The following is a 13,527-nucleotide window of genomic DNA, read 5'->3' on the forward strand; positions in this document are numbered from 1 at the left end:
TCCCTAAGTAGACTTCGCAGATCCCCAGTGGTCCACGGACAACAGGTTAAGAACCACTGGCCGACACCAATAACCCCTAGTCTGACCTACAGCATGAATGTCAAGACTTATGGCTTCAGTGGCACGGGCTCCTCAAACTTTATTTTACTTCAGTTGATCAATTAACTGAGAATCCTATTAGTTGGGCAGGGATTAGAGACGGGATTGTATCAATCTTCTTGAGACAGTGGAGATGTACCCAGTTCCCTCTGTATTTTCTTCTATCCTATAGTATGCCCTTCAAGTGGATCGCTCATCAGTTACTACTTGTGACCAGCACCCCTCCTTAGGGGCACACTATAAGTGCTGAGTGAATGATGGGAGGACATTGGAGAACGTCTCGGGATTAAGCAACCAAATGTTGCCAACAGCTCACCGATCTGTCCACCCTGTCCTCCCCTCAGCCACGTCTCTGATTGTAAATCACTAGTGTATTTGAGGGTAGATGGTGGTGAAAGCGTTTTCTCACACAGCATGAACAATTACTTGCAGACACTACACTAATTTAGTGCCTGTGAATTGTCAGTTTGGCATCTTTGGCAAATACAATCTTCCACAGCTTGCCATGCAAGGTTTATGTGCATTAGTCTGTTCTGACATTTCGCCTTGGAGGATCCCAGAATTCTGTATCACTAACATTCAATTTTCTTTTTATAAAGGGATTTCATTCTCATACAAACCATGTTAGCAAGGATTAGCAAGGAAGAGGAACATATGGTTGGTCTTCCGTGAATATCTTCTCCAGGGAATGTTCCCAGCCATCAAACAAAAAGCCAGCAATCACTTAAAACAAGATTAAATGCTTTGAAACTGTTTGGTAATTGGTTGGATATTTTTCATTTCTTCTGTGCACTAAACTTCAACACTAGCGTTCTAGACACTAAAGAAAGTTTATGTATGCCATTTTTTGGATTGGGCTACTGAGTTCTCAAAAATGAACCTTATTGAGAATAAACTCAGCTAAATTGTTCTTTCTAATATTCGAAAGCTCCTGACAGGTTGTCATTTATGCACTGTCATTTATTCTCTACATATTTCATCTCATCCTTCGTCACAACTTGACAAAACCCCATTGGCTACCCCGTATGATTGTCTGTGGGACGTTTGGAAAGCCAGTGTGGGATGGATGAATGTGGACCACTCTCTTGTGTCATTCCTTCTGTGATGACTTGACCACCCTGGAGCCCTAGACAATGAAATTGAACAGCCATGATGTGAAAGGATGTGCTCCTGATTAAAGTTCCTTGTTGGACCGCAGATGGTGGTGGCTGGGTGAGTTACAGATCTGTAAAGTGTCAAGAAGAATTTAGTTATAGAGGAACACATGCCAGAGTCTGGCACTGTGTTAGAAGGAGGAACGGAGGGACAACCATATAAGCTTTCAGTATTGTCAGTAAAATATACCCCATATACTGAGCGTCAAATCAATTTAATATGCTGTCAAATGCAAAAACATTCCTGGTTTTTTTCATGGATCTATTTCCATATTAATTGATCATAGACATAGATGTATGTAATGTTTTACTTGCGTCAATGCTCCATTTGGTAAGATTTAGGGACTGCTCTGCATATGCTACGATAATATTTAGGGTCAGTTGTGGGCCACCTGCCTAGCCTTGCACCTCTACCCCACCATACTTTACAACTTATCATTTACTAAATAAACCCTACCCTAATTTTCACTACAGCGCTTACTAATAAATGTGACATCTGAATACAAGGTAATGTTGCCTTTGTCTTTAGAACTTGAGGTGAACACAGGGCCTTTCTAAGAGTTGTGAACACAGGCCACATTCCACGCTTTATCAGTTCCTGCCCATGGCAATGCTTTTAGAAATTCCCTTTGAAGTGTTCTTTGTTTATCTTACTTTTGGTATTTCACTATGAATAAAGAGCTATGCTGTTCCTACTAGTGAGAAAGACGAAGGGGGAGTGGCTCCTATAGGATTGCAGGGCCCTCACACACCCCGAAAGGTGTCATGTTTCATCATAGCAAAAGACACACAATTGATGGTCGGAATGCTGAACAAATCAAAGCTTTCACCCCCAGTCAAGAGATCTGGGTTAAATCCATCCTTCTTTTGCTCACCATGACACCCCAGTTTAGACCTGGTCATATGCAAATCAGCCTTGACCCTGTTCCTCATGGGAATAGTCCAGCCCGAACTGCCAAGCCAGCCATTTGTTTGCTGTAACACTTTTCGCCCTAAGTGGGATCGGTATGCCCAGACGTGGGTCCCTTGCTCACTGTGTCACTGGATTCAAGCTAGCCTGGCTGAAGAAGGGTGACACACCCTGAAACCGGTCCCCAGATGCTTGTTTCCGGTCCATGGAGGACCTTGCCTGGCAGTTAATCCTGGACTATTCCCATGGGGCACAGGGTCAAGACTGATTTGCATATGACTGGGTCCAAACTGGGGTGGCGTAGTGGGCAAAAGAACGATGGATTTAACCCAGATCTTTTGACAGGGGGGATAATGTTTGCATTGTCAGCATTCCGTCCATCATTTGTTTGCTGTAATACTTTTCACCCTAAGTGGGATGGGTATGCCCAGACATGGGTCCCTTGCTCACTGTCACTGGATTCAAGCTAGCCTGGCTGAAGAAGGGTGACATGCCCTGAAACCGGTCCCAAGATGCTTGTTTCTGGCCCAGAGAGGACCTGGACTGGCAGGTTGTCATGGACTATTCCCATGGGGCACAGGGTCAAGACTGATTTGCATATGGCTGGGTCCAAACTGGGGTGGCGTAGTGGGCAAAAGAACATATGGATTTAACCCAAATCTTTTGACGGGGGAAGAATGTTTGCATTGTCCGCATTCCGTCCATCATTTGGTTGCTGTAACATGCTTCATCATAGGGCACCTCCTTGATTGCCTGGTGCTGCAATGCCCAACTGGTACGCAGGGAGGCTCTTTGCCGGAGATCTTTTGTAGACCGTAGTCTTAGCCATTGAAGAAGTGGGTGTGTGGGGGGCGTGTGGTGTATATAAACTGGTGAGTAGAGTGTAGAAAGTGGGTGGATTAAAAATGATGGAAACCCACTGAACTAACTTTAATTAGTGGATTCCATATCATGATTAAAAAAAGGTATACTCGCCTATGGAGACGCTAATAGTCTCATCAAGTGTTTAAGTGTAAGTGACAGTCAACACGTTTCATGACCTATATTGTCAAAAATGATCGTGGCATTTCTTCAGAACCTAAAACTAACTACTCAAAAAAAGGGTGGTACATATCTATATAGTAGAGTCCGTTCACCATCCCTTTCTAATTACACCATCCGCAGTCAGTACATCATCAAGCAGGTTCCTCTTCTGTGGGGACCAAAATCAGGAAGTGCGGGAGCCAAACCACTCCGGAGTCACAAGACGCGCAGTGGCATCGCAAACGACTTTGCCCGTCGGTGTGCGGAGTGCAACTGACGACCCTCCGTGTATCCGTAGTTGGTATTTTACAGCATAATAGATTGTGTCCATTTGAAACTGTTCCGTATTCGGTTATTCTCTTTTAACCATGCACGTAGTACACAATCTGAAAGCTTCAATAATATACATGCAAATTCATACGTGGTCAATTCTTCAGAACACGTTTATTCTGGAATCAAATACATTAATGATTGTTTAATAAACTTTGCCTATGAAGAACTGCAGATTGGATCATGTTTAATTTGCAATTAGCTTTTCCTCATTTCCTGCGTTCCTCTTTCTTGATTTCTTTCTCTTATACCTACTTTCCTTCTTTTCATTATCTATCTTCTTTCTTGCTTTCTTTTCAACTTTCTTTTTTCTTTTTTCCTTTCTTTCTTTCCAGCTTTTCTTCCAACTTTCCTCCCTTCCTTCTTTTCATCTTATCTTCCTTTCCATGTTTCCTTTTTTCTTCCCGTCTCATCTTTTCTTTTTCTTCCTTTTTTCTTTCCATCTTTTTTCAATCTTTCCTTCCATTTTTCTTTTCTGCCTTCTTTCCTTTATTTCTTTGTCTTTCTTTCTTTGTCATTTCATTCCTTCTTGCTTTTCTTCTTTCATACCTTCCTGCTTTCCTTCCTTCCTTCTCTCCTTTTATTTATTTTCCCTTTCTCTTTCCTTCTTTGTTTCCATCTTTGATTCCATCTTGACTTCCTCCTTGCTTTCTATCTTTACTTCTTGCCTTCTTTTGTCTTTCCTCCTCTCCTTCTTTCTTTCCTTTATTTCTTTCCTTCTTTCAAACTTTTTCATTCTTTCTTGCTTTCCTTCCTTTCCTGCTTTCTTTCCTGCTTTCTTTCCTTCTTACTTTCTTTTTTGCCAGTCTTCTTTCTTTCTTTCTTTCTTTCCTTCTTGCTTTGTTTTTCAAAGGTAGGAAGCTGGCAGCCAATGGCAGAATGATTGGCTTTTTTTAGGCTGGTGTTAGCCACGACATTTTGAATTCCCTAACATTATGTGTATGATATAGTTAACTATAGGGGTTTTCAGCCACAATTCATCTATTTGTCTGTGGTTGTGTCATTCACATTTTTCTCCAAGCCACTCAAGCATGTATCAATAGGCAATGTGTCTGCACATTTCACCGTTTGGCTGACTTCACTGTGATTTATAACATCCTTCCCTTTCACAATGAGCCCATCAACGGGCGCACAAAGGATTTCCCTCCGATGCCAGGGAGTACTCGGGTAATGTGTAGTTTTTTGAGGCCAGCAAACATTTTTGCCTTTAGTCAATATTAGATTGATGAACACCCAGCAGTTTCCTGAAGAATAAAGTTTTACAAAAAACATGACAAAACAAGAATGGTCAAAAGACTGGAGTGGAGGACAATGCTAGATATTTGTTTTGCCAGTGCTTGTTTAAAATAGTCGTAAGGCCTATTACAGGATGCTCCCTTGACATTCCTTTTCTAAACATATGCTATTACAGGGTAAGGTTCTGTTTTCTTTATCCACTTGTTTAGTATTTCTAGTAAAAATTAAGCTTGGATCTTAGCTGGGAGACTTAGCATTGACAAGGTAGGATAGTTTTCTGATACTGATGGCTGTTCCTTTAAAACAAAATGGAATCAATAATGACCTCTTTCATGTATCTGGATAATTTCCTATTTGGAACACATTTTCCTAGACTGGGTGCAAACTGCAAGCCCACCATTTCAAATTTATTTTCAAAGCACTGCTGCTCTGGCAATCATGCCCCACTACACTGGAAGATTTACTAGTCTCTATCTGTTTCATGATTTCAATTTGGTATTGGCAATAGCTTCTTGTTTTGTCATTAAACCGGGTTGTTTGTGTTTTTGTTGTGAGGCTGAACCTACATACTATTGCAGCAATCTACCATGCTCTGTCCTGCCACAGACAAATTATTGTTCCGGTTATTCATCCTGCCTTTTTGTATCATCTGGAGTAAATATCCACACAATTAACAAGCCTCTTGGTTGAAACATGCTTATTTAGATCTCAAAAGTCTCTCCGACCTTATGCTCAATCAGACCAGTGTTAATGTTTGGCGTGTTCACATCAATCTTCATGTCAGTCTATTATACAAGGGGGGTTCCTTTCAAGTGATGGGGTTTTCTCTAGAAAGCTTATCAATTTGGACCATCTTTTCTCTTTTCATTGCTTCCATCAGATCGTTGTCCACATTAATTACCAATATTTTCAAAAGTAAATCTTTTTGGATCAGGATTAATTTCTAAGCCTGATTCTATAAGAAAATCTTAACACAGGATAAGAAATCAACAAGAAATAAATGTCTAATTGACAGTAGAAATATATTAACACTTCACTAGGTAGCCCTTGTATGCTGATCCACTTTACTTTGTCTGCTCAAATGCTACTTTTCTACCTTTATGAAGTAATTGACCGTACGAGCCCCCTTGTTTCTCTTTAATATACTGATCAGTAGTACTCTTTCCTGCTGGTAATATATATATTTTTATATGTATATACACATGAAAGATTTATAGAGCGCACAGCTACCCAACAGGGTTTCTCAGCGCTAAGCAGGACAAAGCGCAAGCCAAGTTTGCAGAAATAGTACAGGGAAAGTTATACTTGGGTATAAAGGAAGGTCTTTGGTTTCTTACGAAAAGGTAAAAACAACTGACACATCCTATGTTCCAGAGGGAGAGAATTCCACAGTTTCTGGCCAAGGTAAGAGGACAAGTGGCCTTTTATATGAGGGAGCCCAACTCTGTAAACCGAAAATAGAGAGGCTGGCTAATCTCAGCTGTCAGGTGGGAACTTAGGGTTTGACCAGACTGTATGTAGGGGGCGCCAAACCTTGTTTAGCTCGGAACATGTAGCATAACGTGTTGAACTTGACATGTTTGTTCACCTTGAGCCAATGGAGTTGATGGAGCAAAGGTGAAACTGAGACGTGATGAGGCAGCCGAAAAAAGTCGGGCAGGCGCATTTTGTATGAGCTGCACACAGTGAACGGAGGCTTTATCAGCACCCAGGTACAATACATTGTCATAATCCAGTCCGGAAATCACCAGTGCCTGCATTAGTTATCTGGGCAGCATGTGGAATTAGCCAGAGGATTTGTTTTAGCCACTTGAGAACGGCAAAGCAGGTTGCAGTGACTCTGGATACATGAACTCTGAGGAAGAGGTTGTTGTCAATGATAAATCCCAGGTTCTTAACCTTAGGGACCGGAGCAGGTATATATCACAAAAATGTCAAGCCAATGGGAGCTTCCCCAGAGTTCAGGATTGTTTCCCAGAAGGAGAATCTGTTTTAGAACCGTTCAGCCTCAAGGCATTTCTGGACATCCACAAGGGAATATTACGCAGTCAGAGCGAGGAAGGGTCCTGATGCTGAGAAGCTGAAAGAGAGAAGATGAACTGGGTATCGTCTGCGCAGGAAAAAATAGTCAGTCGTGAATTTTCTGCAATGTCCTCTAGAGGGTGAATGTAAAGATTAAAAACCAGAGGGCTTAAAATCGAGCCCTGCGGCACTCCTGTTAAAGCTACTGGATTCGATTTAGTAGTATTTGAGAACACTTGGAACTTGTAATCATCTTGCTATTGGACATTCGAAGTCCCACTCCAATCGTGGCCAACTCTGACATTGAAATTGCCAGAAACACATATTGAGTCACTTGAATTCGCTTCTGTTATTGCTCTCATTTCACTGCAATTTTGCATAACACTAAAAATATTGTGTATTTTTTCAGTAGGATGAACTTGACTCTCAAGAGTGAACAGTCATATGAAAGAGAATAAAGTACACAAAATAGGGCTTAGACGGTTGCTTGGGGATATGGCTGGACCTGAAACTCTCCTTCGACCACCAGACCAGGGTGGTTGCGGGGAAATGTTTCGGAATTATGAAAGTCCTCCGGAAGACACTGAACGTACTCCTGTTAGCAACCAGGAAAACGGTAGTCCATGCCCTGGTAACTTCGCGTCTGGATTATGGGAATGTGCTATATCTAGGGGCAAATAGGAGGTGTGTCCAAAGAATGCAAGGTATTCAAAATGCAGCAGCGAACCTTGTTCTGAGGCTACCCAGAAGGGCCCCATCCAAGAACGCTCTCGGAACGTTACACTGGCTCCCGGTTAGGGAGAGAATTGCGTTTAAATCAATGTGCATCAGTCACTGCATCCTGCAAGGAGTGGGCCCTAGTTACCTCCACAACCTACTAATGCGTTATAGACCGACTAGGACTCTGAGGTCCATCGGTACAGGAAAGGTAGAACTGCCAATAGTCAAGAGGACAGATGGGGGGGGGGGGGAAATATTTTAGATGGCTGGTGGCGAAATTATGGAATGACCTTCCACAGTCACTCAGGTAGGAACCATCTGAGGGGATTTTCTGAAAGAAACTAAAAACATGGCCCTTTCCACAGTTAATGCCTTAGGGAGGGTTGGTCGGAATCTGATGTAATCGGTCCAGAGCGGGCTTTTTTGCTGCAGTGTGGGGACATACTGTATAGTATAACCATGTGCTTTAGAAACTCATTTATTATTAGTATTTTATTATCATAGCGTATATGTGCTGTCCTAGGCCTAATGAGATGATCTGTATTTGTATAACGTATATGTTGATGGATGTTCTGCAAGGTTTTACATCTGCTGTTAAGATCAACAGTGTACACATTATGCAAACTGATAATTAGAAGCAGGTTTGGTGAGAGAAGCTAAGAATGCCAAGAGTGATTAACCCTACTGTGGATCTCAATACGATGAATAGAATTGTTCTTACAATTTGTAGTGAATTGGCGAGAGAGGGAAATATGCTATGTTTGTGGGAAGAAAATATCGATAGTGAGCTTAACAGAAGAAGTGGACTATAGACTGGCTGTTTTAGAATTTAGGAACAGTAAATCTTAAAACACAGTGGCTTCTTAAGCCCTTGAGTGAAGTTGCAGACTTTGAGGTCTTCTCTGATGATGTTAATTAAAGTAATAGTCATCCACTTCTTATGGGGGTCTTTATTTCATCTACAGAGGTGTTGTATGCAAGTACTTTGAGGTAACGTATATTGAGGATGATCCAGTAGTGAGCTCGAAGAATACAGTGGGAAAAGTGTATGAGAATAGGTGTAAATTGAAAGCTGACTCCTTTAAATCACTGAAATTATTGGAAAAAGTAAAGTTAGAGAGTGGGGCAAATCTCCACGGATAGAATCAAGAGTTTTTAATTGGGTAATAAGGACCCGGGGAAGGATGTGCATCGGTATTCATATTCAACAGGACATAACCATGGGCGTAGCAGTCATTGGTGGGAGTAGAGTGGCACAGAGTATTTGAAAGGAGGATGAGGCAAGAGTATCTCCGTGAGTGAATGAGTGACTGGTGTTCATAAGAGAATGGTAAATGAGAGGGGTGTGACGAGTCTAAGTTGTTGATACTACGATATAGATTGAAGTCATCAAGGTTTATATGGTCTGTGGCAGAATCGAGAACCGCACCAAGCATCTCAAACGACTCTCCCAAGGTGTCTGTAGGTAGAGTACTACTATGTATGCTTCAAAAGGAGTAAAGACGTGACCATCATGTGTTTAGGATAGAAGTATGGGGAGTCCTCTTTGACTGCTGGTGCCATAGTGACTGACCTATTACTGATAATGCTGGACCATGTGGAAGAAGGTAACTTGATCTGTGTGAAGCACAGTGACCGGTTTTAAAAGTATTTTTTATATCTAATTATATTTCTTTAATTGCTGTGGAAGGGAGTTGGAGTTAAAGTGATCTGTTATGAACAAGGTCTTGTTCCGAATGGGCATTCCAGAGTTAGTTCCAGATGCCGGGAGGGTATTAGGTGGGACAACCTTACATGTTGTCTTTGTTGCATGCTTATTTATTTGAGTCAGTGTTAGTGTATCTGTTAGCTTAATAGAAACATTGAATGGTTGTCCGTCTCTTCAGCTTCAGTAATCGGTATTCATTTAGCAGTTATACCTCAGAATTATCTACTTTTGATCCTACTGCTTACAACTTGGCAAAAGCGCCCCGCCCCCAAAGATGAAACTCCTACCTCGCTGCCCAAAAAAACTGGATTTTAGTTGACTGGTGCCGGAAGAGTGGTGTTAAACAGCAGTTTCACCACTCCAGCTCTAACTCTCTAAAGTGTTTAATTACTGTTTGGTAGTATCCGATATCTTCACTTTTAATATGGCAGACATTACATCCACGACTTTTCGGCAGAAGTCCCACTCTGGCAAAACCTAAATAAGACCTGAAGTATGGCTTAAAAGGCACAAATCGAAGAGTCATCCATTGAAATGTTCCTGTTTACGCTGTCTATGTTTGAAGATATATCTTCATGATCGAATGTGTCTTCTTTGAGAAGGGTCTGCATGTCATATACTGCTCTGCTTTAAATCGTTCTCAGTAATATCCTTGTGGCCTGTTAAAGGTACAAGAAGAAACTGGAGCTGCAGATTAATTGTTCACTAGAGCATCCCCATTGGCTCTGTGTCTTGGTCAGCTTCGTCTAGGGAAGGAGGGGGCGGGGGGGGGGTGGCGCGTCTCTTCCCCAAAGGAAGCTTTTTATGTGGTAAGACACATTTACCCTCCTTTTGTTAAATTGCAATCTAAACTTTCCATTTTCCATATATAATGTAGAAAACAGCCACGAATGTGATGAAAGGTAATGGGCCTTCGCCCTTATTTACTTCAGAGCCTTACCAAAAGATAGTCTTTCGAATGTATACATTTTCTTGATACTAGAAACGTAAACCCTTTATAATTCTAAAATAAAATGTACATTTTGCGTGCTTCATTTGTAAGATCACTGCAAATTAGACCTCAGTGTCTAAACATTGTTTTTTCTTTCTTGGACCAAATATAACTTCAAAGGCTTCTACTTGCCATCAACATTAGTGTTGTAGTCGCTTGTAGGTCTCAAGAGGTACATTGATGGTTGTTACACTGTAGACGATATACGTGGTATTGCACGATATATCACTGCTCTTGAAATGTGCTGGGCAGCCCTAGCACGCTTTCTCTCATCCCCTCTGTAAACACTCCAGTGTGAGCTGCTGCTCGGCGGCTTTCCAGGTGTCTTCACAGCTTGTTTCCATGAAAACCTAATTAATCTTCTATTTAGACCTATGATAGTCTGCTTGGCAATGTTTTTTCAGCCTCTTGAGACTTTCAAGGAGCTAGTGATGCTCCGAGAGCCTTTCTCTGGTGTCACAGATCCTCGTCATCTACTGGCTCTGTCTGGGCGCCTGCAATAGGCCCAGTGACAGTTCAGTTACACAGGCTTAATTTGCATAATTTACAGCACTTTGCATTACGCTTTCACGCTAAACTATGCCTTTACGCCACATGGCATAATTTAGTGGCACTTGGGTAAAAACTCCAATTGCGGAATACACCACAGCAACAAGTACAGCCAGAATGCTATCAGCCCTTGTAAGCGACGCAGATCTTTTTTGCATCTTCTTTAAGCACTATGTGCATCCTCGCATAAGTTTTGGATCCGAGGAAGGAACTTCACGCTGAATGCCACAGTTTTGCCTAAGTGCGCAAATGAAAAGTACACGAATTTCGCGCATTTTGAGCCATTTTGGACTTCTGAGTCATCCGCTTATCCTTTGATGTGGGCTTTGAGAAGGCTTGAACTGAGGCGGCCAATTAACTCACCTCTGTGTGTCGGTCCACCCTCTCCATGCTAGGGAGGGACAGACCATTTATTGAGCAGGAGAAATGGTTGCTATTAATTAATCTGTAACCAATGGCCAGAGACTGTATGAACCAATTCTTGTGTCAATCTTAAATTTGCTTCTGTGTATTAGTAATTTGAGGTACTCTTTTGTTTCTGTGATTTATTTTAGGAATGAGTGATGAGGTCAAGGAGAAGTTCTCTACAGCATTTTCCATCGTGGGGATGTTCTCATCACATGCTGTGGGGAGCCTGAGTGTGTTCTTTTGTGCAGAAATAACACCCACTGTGATCAGGTAAGACTGTGGCTGCAATCACCTTGGGACCTGGGGTTAGAGGGAACATGTTTCACCAGGCCAGCTGTGTGGTTTTCTGGATTCTCAATTTATACTCCGTGCTGAAAATGTAAAGAAAAATACTCTATAATCCTATAAACTGGGGGTTTAGGGGTGGCAGCCGGTGCTTAATTTGAGCCCATGGTTTCCAGTGACCTTGGTTTCATGGTTTCCAGTGCACTTAATCATTAGCACCGGCACTTAGTCAACAACACCGGCACTTTTCATGAGCACCAGTTAAGGGCACATTCATTTTTGTTAGGCACAGGAAGGTCAAGTGATTTCCCCAGAATCACAGGATGTTGAGACAAGACTCGAACCTGGTTCCCCAACTCCGAATTCTGTAGCTCTGGCCAGTACGCCACATCCTCTCCCCACTTTCATGGTTAGTAGTTAGTTCTGTTTTAGGCGTGGCTGTCAGGAGAAATGGGTTGGTGGAACCCGCCTCCTGACGTTAACCCCAGCACTTATTTTTTTCTAAATAATCACTGGTGGCAGCGGAAGGGGTGTACATTTTGAGATAAGAAATAGAGTAGCATGACAATCAACTTAAACATTTTTAAAATAAACTCTGCCCCAAAACAATTTGCAACAAGGACAAACCTAAAAGTAAATCTGTTCTGGTTTACTTAACTGACTGTAGATTAAACCATATTGCAGAGTTAATGCACCCACTGCAGAGGTCTTTGCATACCGAGCAAGTTCCGGGGAATATTAGCCTTACATTACCTCTGGTGGCAAATGCACTTACTGGGGAGATCTGTGTACTGTCACTTCACAGGTTTGATTCACCATAAAGTAGCAAAGAGGGTTAATATGCCTGCTTCAAAATTTGTATTTTATTTAGATAGATCAGTGGGTTACTGCTTTCGTTTCAGATAGTGTTCCCTGCTGGTCACAAGTTACTTACAATCCTTGTAGTACAGTGAGTTAAGAACCTACATCAACGGTCAGCGTGCAAACTGCAGGTTGCAGGCTCCTACGGGTCGCACGCTACAATCCTTGCAGAACAGCTTAGTGTGTTGTGATGAACCTGCAACAAGGAGCAGCGTACAAAGGGCAGGTCATAAGTGTAGAAACTTGCGGTTTTTCCTCAGTATTTTGGTATTCTAAGGCTGCAAAAAACGATTCCTTTGGGTAACCATCAGCATTTACTAGTTCTGTATAAATGGATGTTTATGCAATTGCTCGTATAGAAAGCTAGATGATCTTGCAGTGCATGCATATCTTGTGCCTACAGAGATTGAACAAGTCAAAAAATGCCTCCAAATCATAGTGTATCCCGTAAGACCTTGTGCAATGACAGGCCTAAGTGTCTTTGTTTCCTCCATGGTGTTTGCATTGAGGTGTCTGGCTCAGGCTAGCACCCAGGCAGTGTAAAGAGCGTACTTTTACAAGAAAATGGGTATGTCCTGTTCTGAAGACTCTGTGCAGTATCCCTGCCCGAGTTTTGTTTAAAATTAGATTAATAACGTGCACACAACCATAAATCTGCCGTACCGCCCTCCTCCCTCAAAATCAACATATGTATTTGCAAAGCGGTTCTCTCAATTGGGGTTTCAACTTACGGGTCACTGGGAACTACTTTACATTCAATGTATGCTTTTTTTTTTTTAAACGGTCGGTTTGATTCTAGTCAATGCTGAAATGTAGTAATAATTGAAGTGCAAGTACTCGGTCTCAGTACCAGAGTACCTGCTTGTTTCTCAGAAGTGCGGGTACTCTCCAATTAAAAGTATTACGTCTCTCTTGAGCAGTGCCAGTACTCTTCCTCTTAAAATAAAAAAGTGCTGGTACTCCGTACCGGACAGTACCGGCCCGTTTATAGCACTCATTCTAGTTTAAACGGACGAGCCCCTCCATATTGAATGAGTCATCACTGTGTTCAAGTGACAACTTGTTATAATGTGCTCGGGTTTCAGCAGCAAAAACGTGATTGTGTTAGAATGGAATTATTTATATTCCTAACACGCTTCTTAAAGACCTTTTGGAATTTCATTGCAGATTTCCTCGCACAGGCCAATGTGAAGCAAGCAAAACTCATGACCGTTCTTTGGGTAGGGTTTTT

At 41.9% G+C, this 13,527-nt stretch overlaps 1 protein-coding gene across 1 annotated transcript in view; it reads left to right on the plus strand.

Annotated features, from left to right (window-relative positions):
- LOC147669894 (solute carrier family 22 member 23-like) overlaps positions 1-13,527 on the plus strand; it is a 214,641-nt gene that overhangs the window by 173,953 nt on the left and 27,161 nt on the right. The window contains exon 6 of the mRNA XM_086948163.1: positions 11,297-11,420. Within this exon, the coding sequence (XP_086804289.1) occupies positions 11,297-11,420 (124 nt within the window). The remainder of the gene's footprint in view (positions 1-11,296; positions 11,421-13,527) is intronic.

Source organism: Lissotriton vulgaris, unplaced genomic scaffold, assembly GCF_964263255.1.
Source record: "Lissotriton vulgaris unplaced genomic scaffold, aLisVul1.2 SCAFFOLD_1127, whole genome shotgun sequence".
In the NCBI taxonomy this organism is placed as follows: domain Eukaryota; kingdom Metazoa; phylum Chordata; class Amphibia; order Caudata; family Salamandridae; genus Lissotriton; species Lissotriton vulgaris.